General features: G+C 43.6%; 1 protein-coding gene across 1 annotated transcript in view; it reads left to right on the forward strand.

Moving 5' to 3' along the window:
• The window catches only part of LOC107395077 (protein sprouty homolog 3), a 36,659-nt gene extending 19,904 nt beyond the window's left edge, over positions 1–16,755 (forward strand). Inside the window, exon 2 of the mRNA XM_015974357.3 lies at positions 9,630–16,755. Coding sequence (XP_015829843.3) covers positions 9,715–10,614 — 900 coding nt within the window. The 5' untranslated portion in view covers positions 9,630–9,714 and the 3' untranslated portion in view covers positions 10,615–16,755. The remainder of the gene's footprint in view (positions 1–9,629) is intronic.
• Positions 16,756–19,020: the final 2,265 nt, after the last annotated feature.

Consider the following 19,020-nt stretch of genomic DNA (forward strand, 5'->3'; position numbering starts at 1 on the left):
CACACACACACACACACGCACATGCACACACACACACACACACACACACACTTCGTCCCAGCTGCTGTCGGCTGAGGGCTGATAACAGAAACTCCCGGCAGAACCAGGCAGAACAACATGATCCGGAACAACTGGAATGTTCGGCGAGGCCAACCCGAGTTAGACCCGGATCGCATGTTTCACCGGACACCAGAACCATCAGAACCATAGTTTCCTCTCATTAATGTAATTCTATAGCCTAGTGAACTAGACCAAATTCTTGCTTTGCAAAGTTTGGTCTAGGCATGCTCCATTGGAACCTCAGCAGCTCCTACCAGGACTCTGGCTAGCCAATCACAGCTCTCTAGAGGGGTTTCAAACACATAAAGAGCTGTGATTGGTCCATAATGGTGGGCCAATCATAGTGCTCTATCTGCTTAGTGAACAAATCACAGAGCTTTATCCGCTTTGTGGGCCAATCAGGGCACTCTATATGCCTGGTGGGTGGGATGATGCAACAGAGTGAAACAAGAGTATGTCACATTCATTGTCCAGTGGAATGCGGAGATCATTTGAAAGACAACGGTAGAACCCGCCCCACAACCGAGAGCCGTCAATGGAGCATGGCCAGACTAAATAATACATTTATTTAGTCTGGCCTACCAGTCTAGTAATTCTAAGTTCTGGTGACAAAATTAACAAATGTTTACAAAGTAAAACTATAAAGACATCAAAGAGAATTCCTGGTCTTCCAGATGATGGGACCTTCAGGTCCGGTTCAGGTGTGGCAGCAGCCAGAAGGAACCATGAGGTCATGAAAACCAGCGAGAGGCTTCTTAGATGGGCAGATAGGCTAGCTGCATTCATTGCTCCTTCTGATCCAATTAGCCTTCTGAACCCCTCTCTTCTCAGGCTAATTTGAAAAATGCTTCCTCATCCGAGGAGCTTCTTTATCTGCTGCTTCCAAACTCAACCTGTGGAGGGAGAAACCTGAGAAACCAGCAGCAGGATGAAACATCTTCATGCAGCAGACCCAGGAGGAGGACATGGGGCTGGTTTTGTTTTAGACCACTAAAGAATCCCTGACCGTTCTCGTGTTTTGTTTTCCACTCAGACCTTTGGAGTTCTTGTCTTGCTGCTTTTCTCTTCTTCTGCTCCAAGAGATCAGATTATGAAGTTAACAGGATCAAATCCAGTAACCTGGGTGAAGAACAATCCTGTAAAACAGAAAGTGCTTGTTTTTATGCAGAACTTTATGTTGGGTTTTGAAAGATTGGTTCTGATGGAAATGAACTTTTTAACCAAGTAAAATGATTCATGTGGGTTCTGATAAATAGGGAGCCTAAATCACTTCCGCACCTTCAGGTCTCCGGAAGAACGACAAAATGAATGCAAGTCAACAGGGCTAAAAACGCTATTTTCTAATTACGCTTGTTTTGTTCCATGGATTTCACACATGATGTCCGTGAAGTTTAAAGACAGAATTTGATACCAAGAACGCGCATATTTTCTAACAGGAGGAAACACTTTTTTAGGTTTTGTGTGGAAATAAGTCTAGGACTACTGCGTTTCACGAAAGTGACGTCATCGAACCAGACACGGAGAAAACTAAGGGAAAAGGGCTGTAAGTCTAGCAAACTTCCCACAGGAGGAAAGAACCACCATAAATCTGGTCATGTGGTAAGTAGCAGCTACGCTAGGGGGAGGAGATTCTGTGGTGATGCCACATATGCGACGTGCCGATTTCTAGTTTGTAGTCATGCTAATTACGAACTTTTACAAGCTCGTAATATAAAATAATCTAAAATAAAGTATGTGACTGGCATGGTTGAACACCCATCATTACTTTTAATTTAAACTGCAGTACAACACTTGTGTGATCCAAGGCGTAAGGCAAAGCGGGTTAGCAAGTAACGTTTTTAGCCCTGTTGACTTGCATTCATTTTTTTTGTTCATCTGGGAACCCACGATGCGGAAGTGACTTAGGCACCCTGTGATAACTGAAACTTTTGATGCACTGAAGAAGTTCTCTAATTCAGCTCTTAGAGTGCTCTGCTACTACGAGCTAGCTCGCCCTGATCTTCCTCTCTGAATGTCATTCAGGCGTTTGCTGTTCTGGTCCACGTCGGAGACGTTGTTTTCCATAAGGTGGGGGCTTCTTGCTTTTACTGTGGACCTAGAACTGATCAGATCAACCATCTCCACTGCCTTACATTTAAAATAAAGCCACAACATGCCAACTGTGTACATGCAGGTGGGTCTGACTGAAAGCCCAGCCCACTCACCTGCACACAGTGTTTTTTGAATAATAACAACTCTAAAACAAACATAGTACTTAGACAAACAGCAGAAAAAACTTGGAAACATCTGAAGTCCCCTTCAGAAGGGGTGGAGCTAAAACTTCCACTAGACCAATGGGGATGGTTGTTTGTTTCGGTTTAAACGTCTGATACAGTCGTTGGTTGGATGAGAGGGAACGTCTTTGGGAATGTAGAACCTCCATCAGGATAAAACAGGTTATGGATGGTTCTGACGCATTAAACTTTGCAGTTATGACTCATGCAGGTTTAAACTTTGTTCCAAATCAGCCAAAACCTCAACATTAGTCAGGTTCCTACCACCAAGGCGCGCTCCATGTTCATGTTGTCTGTCCTTGGTTTGTCTGCCGTTCAGTTAACTGACTAAAACGTCACGCAGGTGCCTCGTTGCCTTCTCTCGGTCAAATATTTCCCAGAATACAGCACGGTATTTTCAAAAAGATGGTGGATCAGGAGCCAGCAGCCACTTTGAGGGCACATTTCCATTTCAAATGTAAGCCAATTAATTGTAGCTGTCAGGTTTATATCAAAAATGTAAATTTTTAGATCGAAACCAGTTATCTATGGTTGGTTAGTTGCTTAGTAGTCGCAGCTTTGGGTACTAACTAACTTTCATATTTAATTTAACCAATATATAAGTAAAAGGCTCGTTTTACATTTATATTACAACTTTTACATATGAAATATAACTTTACCTCCCTGTCACGTGACACGGGACGTAAAGCGGCGGTCATGTGAGGTGAGGCTGTTGACCAAGGAACGACAGTGTCCTCGTAAGCAAGGCACTTACCGTCCAAGGCAATGCCTGTCCGTAGCCTTCCCTTGCTCTTCAGATCTTCTGACAAATGCAAGTGACCTGATGGATGACAACACTCCTGAAATGAGCCACAGAATCCTTAAAAAAGTCTAACATCACTGGAAGTGTGGACAACTCCATGGGGCTTTACTATTACCCCACACCATTGGATGGATTTTTATTGAAATTGTCAGAAAATGAGCGTCTACCTGATTCAAGATGGCTGCCGCAGAAAGTCAGCAAATTAAAGAGAAATGTATGTACTTAGTTGTAAAAACCCCTGGATTATTTCTGCTGTTTCATGAGTAAGTAACCCCATCCTTTAGCAGAGAGTGTTCCTGGTTTAATTTGAATCATTCACCCAGAAACAATCTGCTGATTTTATTGTGAAGCTTTTATTTTGTAGGTCTGCAAACATGGAGGATGATTTCTGAATGAGTCTGTATTTGTGTGGCTGCAGCACATCTCTTATCTGTGCCCTCCATGTCTGATGTCATGAGGCTTTAGACGTGCATCCATTTGGCCTCATTAATGGACCCATTTGGGCCTGAGGGCCCCTGGGGGCTACTTGGAGGCACGGACATATATTTTTGTGTTTACAGACGTGTGTGTGTGTGTGTGTGTGTGTGTGTGTGTGTGTGTGTGTGTGTGTGTGTGTGTGTGTGTGTGTGTGTGCGTGTGTGTGTGTGTGTGTGTGTGTGTGTGTGTGTGTGTGTGTGTGTGTGTGTGTGTGTGTGTGTGTGTGTGTGTGTGTGTGTGTGTTTCCTTCTATCTGTGTGATCAAACAATCAAATCAGCTCCTCAAAGTAAAATACATTTTGTTTAATTTTGTTTTCATCTCATGAACCTTTGTTTCTACCAAACTTTCACAGTCTGCACTCGTCTTGACACTGTGTGTAGCTATAGATGTACGTTGGATCAGAAAACTTTAACGTCAGCTAGTTAGAAAACATTTTATTGTGAGTTCATGAAACTTTTCTTGCTCTAAAGCCTGATTTATACTTCTCCATCTGGGTCAGTGCAGAGACACGCATCAGCACAAGGGCTCTCTAACAGTCTCACAGAGACAAGGGTGACAGAGACATGTCAAAGTTTCTAAACATCGGTCGAACGTGACGGAGACCGCAAGCTTGTGATTGGTCAGGACACCGCTTCCTGTAAATTCGTCAACAGTATCACCATTGCCCCATCAAAATGTAAAAAGATAATTAGCGGCAGACACGGAACAGACTGATGAATGCATCACGAGAAAAAGTCTGAAAATATGAACGTTTATTCACCCGTGTGCAGCAAGTGTACAAAGTGCGGAGGTAACACTTTATTTGTACAGTTGTGGTCAGAAGTTTACATACACTTGTAAAAAAATATAATATAATGGCTCTACTGAGTGTCCCGTTATTTCTAAAACTCTGATTTTTCTCTGATAGAGTGATTAGAACAGATACTTCTTTGTCACAAAAAACATTCATGAAGTCTGGTTCTTTAATGTCTTTATTATGGGTTAACAGAGAAAAGTGATCACATTTGCTGGGTCACAAATATACATACAGCAGTGCTAATAGTTGGTTACATGTCCCTTAGCCATTTTCACTTCAATCAGGCGCTTTTGGTAGCCATCCACAAGCTTCTGGCAAGCTTCTGGTTGAATCTTTGACCACTCCTCTTGACAGAATTGGTGAAGTTCAGTTAAATTTGATGGCTTTCTGACATGGACTTGTTTCTTCAGCACTGTCCACATGTTTTCAATGGGGTTTAAGTCAGGACTTTGGGAAGGCCATTCTAAGACCCTTATTCTAGCCTGATTTAGCCATTCCTTTACCACTTTTGATGTGTGTTTGGGGTCATTGTCCTGTTGGAACACCCAACTGCGCCCAAGACCCAACCTTCGTGCTGATGATTTTAGGTTATGTTGAAGAATGTGAAGGTAATCCTCCTTCTTCATTATCCCATTTACTCTCTGTAAAGCACCAGTTCCATTGGCAGCAAAACAGCCCCACAGCATAATATTCCCACCACCATGCTTGACTGTAGGCACGGTGTTCTTGGGGTTAAAGGCCTCACCTTTTCTCCTCCAAACATATTGCTGGGCATTGTGGCCAAAAAGCTCGATTTTTGTTTCGTCTGACCACAGAACTTTCCTCCAGAAGGTCTTATCTTTGTCCATGTGATCAGCAGCAAACTTCAGTCGAGCCTTAAGGTGCCGCTTTTGGAGCAAGGGCTTCCTTCTTGCACGGCAGCCTCTCAGTCCATGGAGATGCAAAACACGTTTGACTGTGGACAATGACACCTGTGTTCCAGCAGCTTCTAATTCTTGGCAGATCTGCTTTTTGGTGATTCTTGGTTCACTCTTTACCCTCCTGACCAATTTTCTCTCAGCAGCAGGTGATAGCTTGCGTTTTCTTCCTGATCTTGGCAGTGATGAAACAGTGCCATGCACCTTATACTTACAAACAATTGTTTGCACTGTTGCTCTTTGGACCTGCAGCTGCTTTGAAATGACCCCAAGTGACTTTCCTGACTTGTTAAAGTCAATAATTCGCTTTTTCAGATCCATGCTGAGCTCCTTTGACTTTCCCATTGTAGCGTTTGTGGGAGTTTGTATCCAATGAGCCCTATTTACCTGGCCTAAGAGAAGTCACTAGCTGTAGTCACTCATAATCACTCACAAGAAGTTAAGAGGCCATGCTATGAAGCTCAGTTCACTGACACGTTTCTAAGTCACCAAAATTGCTAGTTCATGTTGCTGTATGTATATTTGTGACCCAGCAAATGTGATCACTTTTCTCTGTTAACCCATAATAAAGACATTAAAGAACCAAACTTCATGAATGTTTTTTGTGACAAAGAAGTATCTGTTCCAATCACTCTATCAGAGAAAAATCAGAGTTTTAGAAACAACGGGACACTCAGTAGAGCCATTATATTATATTTTTTACAAGTGTACGTAAACTTCTGACCACAACTGTAGATGAAAATGACAGGAAACGTGGGTTTAGAGGAGGAGGAGAATGAAGGACTAATTTGTTTGTGTTATAAAGTCTCTGAAAAACATAAACACAATAGTAAATACACTATTGTGGACCAGATACATGAGTGTAACGGTAACAGGATACCACAGAAAAGGGCTACGCCTTCTGCTGTCCTGGCAGGAAATTGCTTTGCCACGCCCCCCAGGTGACGGAGCCCCTAGTGGAGCTGACGGAGAAGTATAAATCAGGCTTAACTACCACACATGTATGGAGTTAACATGCTAAGTCCACATGTGCATGAGGAGAACGTGCTAACTCCACATGTGTATGAGGAGAACACACTAACTCCACACATGTATGGAGAAAACATGCTAACTCCACACGTGCATGAAGAGAACATGCTAACTCCACACATGCATGAGGAGAACACGCTAACTCCACACGTGTATGGAGAAAACATGCTAACTCCACACATGTATGGAGTTAACATGCTAACACCACACGTGCATGAGGAGAACATGCTAACTCCACACATGCATGAGGAGAACACGCTAACTCCACACGTGTATGGAGAAAACATGCTAACTCCACACATGTATGGAGTTAACATGCTAACACCACACGTGCATGAGGAGAACATGCTAACTCCACACATGCATGAGGAGAACACGCTAACTCCACACATGTATGGAGAAAACATGCTAACTCCACATGTGCATGAGGAGAACATGCTAACTCCACACATGCATGAGGAGAACATGCTAACTCCACACATACATGAGGAGAACACACCAACTCCGCACGTGCATGAGGACAACATGCTAACTCCACACATGCATGAGGGGAACACGCTAACTCCACATTTGCATGAGGAGAACATGCTAACTCCACACATGCATGAGGAGAACATGCTAACTCCACACGTGCATGAGGAGAACATGCTAACTCCACATGTGCATGAGGAGAACATGCTAACTCCACACGTGCATGAGGAGAACACACTAACTCCACACGTGCATGAGGAGAACATGCTAACTCCACACGTGCATGAGGAGAACACGCTAACTCCACACGTGCATGAGGAGAACATGCTAACTCCACACGTGCATGAGGAGAACACGCTAACTCCACACATGCATGAGGAGAACACGCTAACTCCACATGTGCATGAGGAGAACACGCTAACTCCACACATGGATGAGGAGAACATGCTAACTCCACACGTGCATGAGGAGAACACGCTAACTCCACAGTGCATGAGGAGAACATGCTAACTCCACAAGTGCATGAGGAGAACATGCTAACTCCACATGTGCATGAGGAGAACATGCTAACTCCACACGTGCATGGGGAGAACACGCTAATTCCACAAGTGCATGAGGAGGACATGCTAACTCCACACGTGCATGAGGAGAACACACTAACTCCACACGTGCATGAGGAGAACACGCTAACTCCACACGTGCATGAGGAGAACATGCTTACTCCACACGTGCATGAGGAGAACACGCTAACTCCACACGTGCATGAGGAGAACACGTTAACTCCACACGTGCATGAGGAGAACATGCTAACTCCACATGTGCATGAGGAGAACATGCTAACTCCACACGTGCATGAGGAGAACACGCTAACTCCACACGTGCATGAGGAGAACACGCTAACTCCACACGTGCATGAGGAGAACACGCTAACTCCACACGTGCATGAGGAGAACATGCTAACTCCACACGTGCATGAGGAGAACATGCTAACTCCACACATGGATGAGGAGAACACGCTAACTCCACACGTGCATGGGGATAACATGCTAACTCCTCACAGAAAGTTGGCAGCAGAGGATCAAAATATTTTCTGACATTTTCAGCAACTCATCAAATTTAGTCCAAAATCGGCTGGATGAATTCAACTTGAATGGCATCAATTAGGCTCTACTTCCTCTTTGTGGAACCGCTTTTTCTCCAGGTGTTGCGTTCTGTAGAAGACAGTGCTCCATCTAGGGCAGGGCTCTGCATCCTGCTGCTCTGGAGCCACGTTGGAGTCCCACAGTGGCTTTTAGTAACTTTGAACTGATGAAAAAATAACTCCTGTTTCAATAGATATGAAAGGACAGATTTGCACTTTTAATAAACTTACTGCAATGAATGAGAATGGTTATTTTTCCATTAGGTGACAACAAATCTTTTATAGTAAATTAAAAACAAACACTAGAGAGTTTAATCTTGGAAAACAGTCAGAATTCTGAGTTTTTACTCAGAAACCTGAGAAAACATATTTTTTACCGTGGCTCTAGTTCTCTTTCGTAGATAATTGTATATTTTTAAAAGATTGCGTAAAAGTTGTAGCTCTAAACAAGATTTATTAATGTGGACCGTGGAGAAACATAGTTCTTTGGATTGTAAAGGCTGCAAACTCCTGATCTTGGATATGAAGTCATCAGGATACAAACGGAGAGGTGGAATTCCTAGCCTGGCCTGCCAGACTTGTCCTGGTTAATTCTGCACAGAGAGTCTGGTTACTCACAGGCAGAGGGGCACATGAGGGACGGGACTAGGCAGCTCAAAAATAACCAATCAGAAAAAAGATGGAAATGCAGACTGTATCGCATGACGCTGTAGTTTTTTTAGCTGTAGTCAAAAATGGCATCTGGTGACGGCGCAACCTTTTTTCTTTAGAAGAAAGGCTTTTATGTTTCTGTTTATGTTTAGTCGTTTAGCAGACGCTTTTATCCAAAGCGACTTACAATTTACAACCTATAGGGCATGTTGTGATCTGTGGGGGAAACCAGAGTACCCGGAGGAAACCCACGCATGCATGGGGAGAACAGGCAACTCCACGCAGAAAGGCCGCAGCCGAGTTTCGAACCTGCGACCTTCATGCTGCGAGGCAACAGTGCTAACCACTGCGTCACCATGCAGCCCAAGCGCTTCTGCTTGTGGTTTTAAAGACGTGTCCAAGTAATTTAGAACAAAGGAAAGAGCTGCAGTGAACTCCGCTTCAGTCGCCATGTTTATGACAAACTCGGCATTGTGGTGTGCGACGTACGCTGCTCAGCGCTGATTGGCTCGGTTACAATTCTCAGGGGGCGGGGTTATTGAATAGGACAGTTCCCAGACCGTTTCTCTGTGTAGAATTAACCAGAGGAGGAGTCTGGCAGGCCAGGCTAGGGAATTCCATGAAGAAGGGGCCAAAGTTAGTTTATTCCTGCAGGGATGGGTTCAGATGTGACAAACATTTTGATAAATGTGTTAAAAACCGGTTTCTGAGTAGCAGAAAAGTTGTGTGCTGCTATTCTGAGAGCAGACCCATCCAGAACCTGGATCGGTTCTTTGGGGCGACGGTGGCAGAAAAAGTGTCCATCCCGTATTTGGAAGGTTGTGTGTTTGATCCCTGCTCATTCCCTCAGCCATCACCACCAGGGTGTGAGTGTGTGTTGGGGGGTTCTAGCACTCCACAAGGTGCTGTCTGGAATACAGGCCATTGACCTTTTATTTTGGTCTGATTAAAGCCGTTGGGGTTCTGTAAAGCAGTTAACTCAGTTAATCACAGTTGTTTCTGTGTTTCCAGAAATGTCCGATGTGCCGTGAGCTCTGACCGAACCTCACCCCGGACCCGGCCTCGGGCCCTGGTAGCAATCAGCTGGATCACCAGGATGGAACCGACTCGTTCCTTTAGAAATGAGATGGACTCTGTGCTTTCCCTGGAACAGATCCGGGCCATCCGGGCCAACAATGACTATGTGGACAGACCCGTGGCCTTGGAACCAGCATCCCAGTCTGGATTCTATTATGCCCATGAGGACCGGTTCCCACAGGGAGTGTACCCCCATTACCCCCAGCCTTCCTTCTCCTCTGCCCTATCCCGCAGCCAGAGTCAGAATCAGCATGCTCATTTTCCCCACCTGAGCCGCTCCAGCACCGTGAGCTCCTCCATTTCTCGGACCAGTGCCACCTCCGACCAGCGGCTCCTGGCTGGTTTGACTCCATCCCACTCGGGCTTGAGTTCTGTGGTCCATTCTCAGCCTAAAGGGGAGCTGAAGCTCGATTCTTCCTTTGGTAAAGTTCTGACTGACGACGAGTCTGAGCTCGGTCGCCATCAGTTTATCTGTGAGCGATGTGGTCGCTGTAAATGCAGGGAGTGCTGCAGCCCCCGCCAGCTCCCATCCTGCTGGACCTGTGGACAGCGCTGCCTGTGCTCCGCCGAGTCTGCCGTGGAGTACGGGACCTGCCTGTGCTGCGTGAAAGGCCTGTTCTATCACTGCTCTGCGCAGGATGACGAGGATGACTGCGCCGACCGACCGTGCTCCTGCGGTCCGGCTCACGCCTGCGCCCGCTGGACCACCATGGCCCTGCTGGCGCTCTGCCTGCCCTGCCTCTGCTGCTACCTGCCTGCTAGGCTGTGCCTTGCCTTGTGCCAGTGCGCAAACGACCGGATGAACCGGCCCGGCTGCAGGTGCAGCAACACCAATACTGTGTGTCGCAAGAGCTCCGCCTCCAGCCTAAACGCCGGCCATCCCTCACTGCAAAGCAAAGCTCTAGAGAAGCCCTTATGACAGGCTTCGTGTGATATCACCACTCAACTTCCTCCCTACAAAAACCCAAACCATGGCTTTCCTCCAGAGGGACCAAAGCTTTACTGTGCCTGTTCCCGTTGGAGCCATTAATGCCCGAAGACCAAACACTCGCCCTTTAACCTTTCACTTCCTGACAGAAAAACCTCCCCTCTCTGTGGTGTTATCTGAGTCAGATCAAACATATTTATTGTTGAACCTCCTTCCTTCCCACCCTCTGCAAAGAGCTGGCTCGGAGAGGGACCGAACGAGGGCGGGGAGACACCCACGGCGATGGTTTCTGTTCTTTTGAAAAGCCAGGAACCAAAAGCGAAAATGGTGACTCTTGAGTCGGATGCTTTACCAGGAATCATCAAAGCTTAAAGAGTGAAACTGTGAACAGAGTCTGAAACCAAAAGGAAAAGAAACCTGAATTTAAATGCTGTTGAGCTCATTTGTAAAGAAAAAGCACTGTGAGGTAAAAAGGGACGATGTTTCCCTTCACGCCCAGAGTCGAGCGGGGGATTATTTAACCAGAGAGAGGATGCATCCATTGTGTGTGTGTGTCCCAGCCCTACGGTAGCCTGTGTGTTTGTTGTTTTGTCAGAAGAAGCCTCCCTTGTGTTATTTTTAGCAGCGCTGCTTTAGTGAAGCTCCTGGGGTCTGGTCAGGTTTCCTCTGGAAGTCTGCCTGTCGCCAGCCTCACCCCTCCGACCGACCTGCTCCTCCACCTCCTCTCATTCGGGACAGGCTGCACCTTGTTGCTCTTTGCGTTAGTTCCTTCCTCACCGACAAAAACACTCAAACTTTACCAGAAAAAGCTTTCTTTGACAAGCTTTCTTACATCGTAGTACCACATCTTAATTATTTTGGGAATGTTTGATTCAAAAACACAACAAAACGAAAGAATGAACACACGACTAATGATAATACCGTCAGCGTCGTTCCTGTTGACGTTCTGCGTCGACCGTGTAGGAAAAAATCTGCTCAAACCGAAACCACATTTATTTTAAAGTAAATTTAAAGTTCTAACTCCTAATGGAGAATTTCAGTTGCTGTTGAAACTGAGCAAAAATCTTTTTCAGTTGAATATTTTAGTTTTCATTTCCACTTGTTCATTTTTTGTAGTATATGTTTTAAAGAGCGGTCATAGCTCTGTGCTCTGGTTCAGGTTATCAATCATACAGAAAAATCACAGTAAATTAAAGAGCAAGTCACCCCCTACTGGAGTCTAACTCCACTCCCTCTTCCTGTTTGAAAAGTGCTCCACAAGGAGGCGTTGCCTAGCAGATCGAGAGGGCGGAGCCAATAACAAATACACACACAGGCTCACAGCAACAGAGCCGGATTAAATAAATGGACTACACTAGGCAGGCTGCATTTTTAGGGCCCCCCCTCCATCGATGTTATGTAATTAATTGAAATCTGAAACTTACAAAATTTACTTATAAAAGTTCATTCACATTTTACATAGCCTAGTTTTTGGTTACAAATTGGTTGTTTGTATGCCAAAATAAGTCATGTGTTGTAGGCTGTTGCCTCTGCTGAATCAGAAATTCTGTCAATTTTCTGAGTGTGAACTTATTGTTTTGCTATTTGAACATTAATAAAATTATTTGACAAATAATTAATAAAACCAGCAACACTTACCAAGGAAACCATTTAGCATTCTCTACTCCGGGATAATCTTCAGCCTTCCAGCATCACATGCCTCAATCACAGCAGAAACACGTCTAAAGAAATGTTCCTTGGTTAAGCTTCAGTCTATGTCTCCAGATTTCCTCTGTGATGCAGAAGAATATCCAATATTTTGAGAGGGATAGTTTAGTGCAAAGTACTCATCAGTTTGGTACCACTTTGCAGGATCAGATGGGCAGCTAGTTGTTAATACCCTGTCTGGGTCTAGGGGCTCCTGTAAGACTATATTGGGCTCACTTCTGGCTGGCTGCTGTTCTTCCAGTTTGTCCTTCTGTGAAGGCGCTGATGTTGACGGCGTTGGCGCTACATCGTCTTCCGCCGCATCTTCCACCGCGTCTTCGGGTTGTGTCTCCTCCGGGTCTGACTTGGGCCCGGCCTCTGGCTCTGCTGACTCGAGCATGTTCACAGCTGTCGGACGGCTGCCCGAGCAGCCCGACAGAAACTTCTGTAAGGCCCCCCGCTGTCTCTTCTTTAGTTCCTCTTCATTTAAATATTTTTCTTTTTTACGTTTTGCCGCACCCGAAAGCATCCTGAAAGTTAGCCTACTCAAAAACACCTGCTAGCTTTGTTGTGTCCCGCTCTGACTCTGACCGCTTCTCTGACGTCCTTCATTGGGTGGCGCCTTAACCCTCTGGGGTCCAGGGTGTAATTTGCAGTGAGTTTTCCTTTGTATTTCCAAAATAAAAACCATAACCACTGCCTTATGTGGTATCAATCTTTTCAGCACAACCTGGACTTTATGAATCTATACCTATATTTTATATTTGGACATAAAGGGGTTGCGTATTAGACCTTAAATCACTCAAAAACATAAAATCTGAATAGGAAAAAAGTTGTTTATTTTACTGTGAAACCAACAAACATTTATGACAAATGTTTTTTATCATTTAGACTGGTAATCTAGACTGTACATTTATAAAAAATATGACTAAATATAGCAAATAACTAATTAAAAAAAGTTATTAGCTCTCTGGGATCCAGAGTGTAAATCACCGTTTTTGACTCATTTTGGTTTTTCTTTTGTATTTTCTAATAAAAACAATAAATATTGCCTTATGGGGTATCATTAATTTCAGGACAACCTGGACTATCTGAATTTATACTTATTTTATTAATTTGGCAATAATGTACATGGATTTTGGAGTGGGGAGAGGCTCCATCTCACGCCGAGATCTGACAGCTGCATGGCGCCGCCCACTCCTCTTGATGGATCTCCGAGGAGCTGGATCTCTTCCTTCATCCTCTACCTCATCATGACCCAACTCTTCTATGAGGGAGGATGGATCTGCCACATCATCATCATCATCCTCGCTATTTGCCTCAGACTCCGGCTGTGAGTCTCCGTCCACTTCCTCTGCTTCCAGTTCAAAAAACAGCCGTACTATCTGAACTGCCTGGTGGACATTTATCCTTCTCATCATCCTTTATTAAAGCCTAATAAAAGCCTACTAAACTGCAGAGACAATATATCTGTCCAGATCGCTCCAAAATACAAAGTTTACTGTCAATATCTGTCTAATTGTTTGTTGTTACTCCGTTCGCGCCACTCCTTTCCCCGCGAAGCGGCTCCTTTTTGCGCACATCTCGTTACTCGTGTGATACTTTTTATCAGCTGAATATGTGAGACGTCCACCAACAGCAAAAGGATCTCGTGTTTTTGTGGGTTTTTAATGTTCACACAAGCACATTCCCGCTCACAGATTACTAAACCGCTGTTTTGATAAGTTATCAGATTGTCTAAAAATAGGTCATTTTTTAGTTTAGTATAGCTCCGCTTTTACGTTGCCTATTAACAAAATTTAAAAACTGGGGTGTAGTTTATAATCTCCTTTTTAAAGCTGAATTGAAACCGAAACTCAGGGAGGCGGAGTCTTGCTGCTACAGCGTCCCAAATCAGACCTGTTCAAAAGACGCGTATACTCGTCCGTGGACCCCAGAGGTTTAATGTGACGTAGCCAATGAAACGGTCTGTGGTTAAGATAAACATTGTCACTATTTTTAGTTAATTAATAAATATTGAAACAAATTGTAGATAGGAGTCCTAGCTACAAATTCTATCATAGGACATGTGTACATTTAATTTTTAATTTATTTATTTATAATTTTGTTCCTCTGTCTGGGCCCCATCCAGCCAATCAGGCCCTAGGCACGTGCCTACTTTGCCTTTGCGTTAATCCGGCTCTGCGCAACATTGTGACATCATATGGTACCAGCTAATAGCATAGGGTACCTTTTAGCCAATAGCAAGGGCAGACTTAAATTAAAATGCAGTGTAGAGGTTTTGCCTGAAAAGGGTGCAACACTGACAGTTTTAGGCAAAATATTTAAATTTTAACAAAGATGCACTTAAGTGCCAAATTATTGACTACATGTATCCACAGCATGATTACACACTCATTTATAAAGCTTATCAGCAAAAAAAAAGTTGATTTGGGGGTGACTTGCTCTTTAAAATTTTAAAGAAACTATACAATAAAAAATCAGGACATGGTTCATTTGCCTCTTTATGTCTTTAACCTTCATTCTTTAGAGGTTTTATAAGTGATAACCACTCCAGAAACCGGACAAAGCAGACGAGGCGAGACGTATTACACCAACACACTCGTTCTGTTTCTCCCTCCTGTCTCGTTTGTCTTGTCTTTTAAAGCTGAGATGGCTAAAAGCCTCGCGTTCCAGCTCCACAGAGAGCTGATCAAACAGGCAATTAGCTTCCTGTTAGCTCTTAATGGGCTGGCGAAAACGGGGGAGGGGTGGGGATGGGTTTGGAAGTGAGGGATGCTGAGAGGAAGCAGGATGCTGTCATGAGGTCAGATGAGATCATACATGTCCTCATAAGTTAACTTTGTTTGGAAGTTTTTCAGGATGCAAATGAAAACAACCCACGCAGCGGCTGGAGTGCGTGTGTGTGTGTGTGTGTGTGTGTGTGTGTGTATGTGTGTGTGTGTGTGTGTGTGTGTGTGTGTGTGTGTGTGTGTGTGCTTTTCTGACACACACACGTGTTGGATGTTATTTAGCTATATTTTTATATGTAAATAGGGCTGTTACCTGCATAAGTATTTTTATTCTGATGAGATTTTTTTCATTGCAACACATCTTTACTGCACACACAGCCTGTTCAGAAGGGTTTGGAAAACTCTGAATGATGAAAGTTGATCAAAATAAAGGGATCCCCATGATGGACACGAACCTGCCTGGTTCTACATTGGGAGTAGAGTTACGAACACAGCAATTCACAGCACCTTGCAAAAGTCTTTGCCTGCATTTCTTTTATAGTTTGCTTTAAAAAGCTGGATATTCTTGCTTTTATTAAATCTTCTTGCAATGTGGTGATTTTATTTTGGCTTTCTTGTAGTCCTGATCAAAGGTTCTGCAGACTTTCTGACTATTTCAAAGTTATTTGTTTACCTTTGGTTGCTTTAAAAAACATCACCAATAAAAAAGTCTGGCAGAGATAAGACCTTTTGCACAGAAACGTGACCTGAAGCTAAACAAGAGCGCCCTACTGTTCATGTAGACATTTGAAGCTCCGCCCCCTCCATGTAAACAAATTGTATATGCTGATGATTTGATGCTATTTCTTACCATCTGTTATTCTGCTGAACAAAGATGTTAATAAAGGAAAGTCTGACAGCTTGGAAGAAATAAAGGAATCAGCAGTGCTCTGAAGCATCTGTTCAGCACTGTTTTCTCATCTAGACATTATTCGTGCTATTTAGCTTCTAAAAACAAAAACACTTTTTAGACCTTCAATGTTTTCAACTAAAACAGGTTTTGAAACTATTTGAAAAGGTTTTTGCTGTCAGGTTCGTTCCTGCAAGCAGCACTAGCATTGCAGTAACAGCTGCTTGATTGAAAACAGGAGTTTTGTCAGATAACTCGCCCAATTTTTCAGATTAAATCAGATTAATGTGGATTTGGCTTCAGATGAGCCCTGGTGCTGCTGGAGATCCTGAGAGGAACCTTTTACTCTGATTTGTTTTTTACTGGGTTAATGAAAATACACCAAACTATAATTCTCCTGATTTCAGAGAAAATAAATTCCCAGTTTGTTTGTACTGATACGTACAGAGAAAGGTGCATTGAGCTTGTCTGCTTCCTCCTCACTCACTTATCCAGATTTTGTATCCATGCATTCAAAACGAAGAGATCTTTCATCCATCAGAAACAGTTCTGCAGCTTAATGTTCAATGACTGCTGCTGCAACCACTCCATTTCTCCTCCGGTCGTTGAAAGCATCATATTTGGTGCTATCTGGCATTCTGTAAAAATATTTTAAGGAGAGTATATGGAACAAATATATATATAAGATTGTATCTAAAATATGTACATTATATAAGGAACATGCATTTGACACTTGGTTCCTTCACTGTTATTACATCAACAATATTTACAGGTGCTGGCCAGTAAATTAGAATATCATCAAAAGGTTGAAAATATTTCAGTAATTCCATTCAAAACGTGAAACTTGTACATTATATTCATGCAATGCACACAGACCAATGTATTTCCGATGTTTATTACGTTTAATTTTGATATTTATAGGTGACAACCAATGAAAACATCAAATCTGGTATCTCAGAAAATTAGAATATTCTAAAGGCCAATGAAAAAATGTTTGTTTCTCTAATGTTGGCCAACTGAAAAGAATGAACATGAAAAGAATGTGCATGTATAGCACTCAATACTTAGTCGGGGCTCCTTTTGCCTCAATAACTGCAGTAATGCGGCGTGGCATGGACTCGATCAGTCTGTGGCACTGCTCAGGTGTTATGAGAGCCCAGGTTGCTCTGATAGTCGTCTTCAGCTCCTCTGCATTGTTGGGTCTAGCGTATTGCATCCTCCGCTTCACAATACCCCATAGATTTTCTATGGGGTTAAGGTCAGGCGAGTTTGCTGGCCAATCAAGGACAGGGATACCATGGTCCTTGAACCAGGTGCTGGTGGTTTTGGCACTGTGTGCAGGTGCCAAGTCCTGTTGAAAGGTGAAGTCTGCATCCCCATAAAGTTGGTCAGCAGCAGGAAGCATGAAGTGCTCTAAAACTTCCTGGTAGACGGCTGCATTGACCCTGGACCTCAGGAAACAGAGTGGGCCAACACCGGCAGATGACATGGCACCCCACACCATCACTGACGGTGGAAACTTTACACTGGACCTCATGCAACGTGGATTCTGTGCTTCTCCGCTCTTCCTCCAGACTCTGGGTCCTTGATTTCCAAAGGAAATGCAGAACTTGCTTTCATCAGAAAACATAACTTTGGACCACTCAGCATCAGTCCAGTCCTTTTTGTCCTTGGCCCAGGCGAGACGCTTCTTGCGCTGTTTCTTGTTCAAGAGTGGCTTGACACACGGAATGCGACACCTGAATCCCATGTCTTTCATGAGTCTCCTCGTGGTGGTTCTTGAAGCGCTGACTCCAGCTGCAGTCCACTCTTTGTGGATCTCCCCCACATTTTTGAATGGGTTTGTCGTCACAATTCTCTGCAGGGTGCGGTTATCCCTAGAGCTTGTACACTTTTTTCTACCACATTTTTTCCGTCCCTTCGCCTGTCTGTTAATGTGCTTGGACACAGAGCTCTGCGAACAGCCAGCTTCTTTAGCAATCACCTTTTGTGTCTTGCCCTCCTTGTGCAAGGTGTCAATGATTGTCTTTTGGACAGCTGTTAAGTCAGAAGTCTTCCCCATGATTGTGGTGCCTTCAAAACAAGACTGAGGGACCTTTTAAAGGCCTTTGCAGGTGTTTTGAGTAAATCAGCTGATTAGAGTGGCAGCAGGTGTCTTCTATATTCAGCCTTTTCAGAATATTCTAATTTTTTGAGATACCAAATGTGGAGTTTTCATTAGTTGTCACTTATGAATATCTAATTTAAATGTAATGAACATTGGAAATACATTGGTCTGTGTGCATTGCATGAATATAATGTACAAGTTTCACGTTTTGAATGGAATTACTGAAATATTTTCAACCTTTTGATGATATTCTAATTTACTGGCCAGCACCTGTATTTACATGGATGCAACAGCACAGCTAACAGACTTGGTTCTTTTACAGTAAATCAGTGGAGATGAGAAGCACCAATGTTGTTGTTGTTTGTCTTTTCTTATGTTTGTTCCTCTTGGTGAGGCTGTTGATGCCCTCCTGGCTAAAGATGAAACAATAAAAAGAGAGTTTCCAAAAACAAAATCTCGTTAAGCTGTTTAATTTATCTTTGATATGAACATTAAAGAGCAAGTTACCCCCTTCCAGAGTCCAACCCCACGCCCATTTCCTGTTTGAAAAATGTACCACAAAAGGGCGTTGCCTGGCAGATAGAGAGGGTGGAGCCACTTACAAATACACACACAGGCTCACAGTGGCATTGTGACATCATATGGTACCAGCTAACGTAATAGGGTACCTCTTAGCCAATAGCAAAGGCAAATTTAAATTAAAACGTAGTGCATAGTTTTTACCTGAAGAGGGTGCAACACTGACAGTTTTAGGCATAATATTTAAATTTTAACTAAGACGCACTCAAGTGCCAAATTATTGACTACACTTGTCTACAGCACAGTTAGACACTAGTTTAAATTTATCAGATAAAAAAGTTGATGTGGGGGTGACTAGCCTGGTAAAGTGCATCTTTAATGTTCTTTAAAATGGTAGAAAAACATATTCTAGGTCAAAAAGTTACTTTGGTTATCCTTCCAGGTTTTTAGATAACTAGCAAGTG

This window comes from Nothobranchius furzeri, chromosome 10 (genome assembly GCF_043380555.1).
Source record: "Nothobranchius furzeri strain GRZ-AD chromosome 10, NfurGRZ-RIMD1, whole genome shotgun sequence".
Classification (NCBI taxonomy): Eukaryota; Metazoa; Chordata; class Actinopteri; order Cyprinodontiformes; family Nothobranchiidae; genus Nothobranchius; species Nothobranchius furzeri.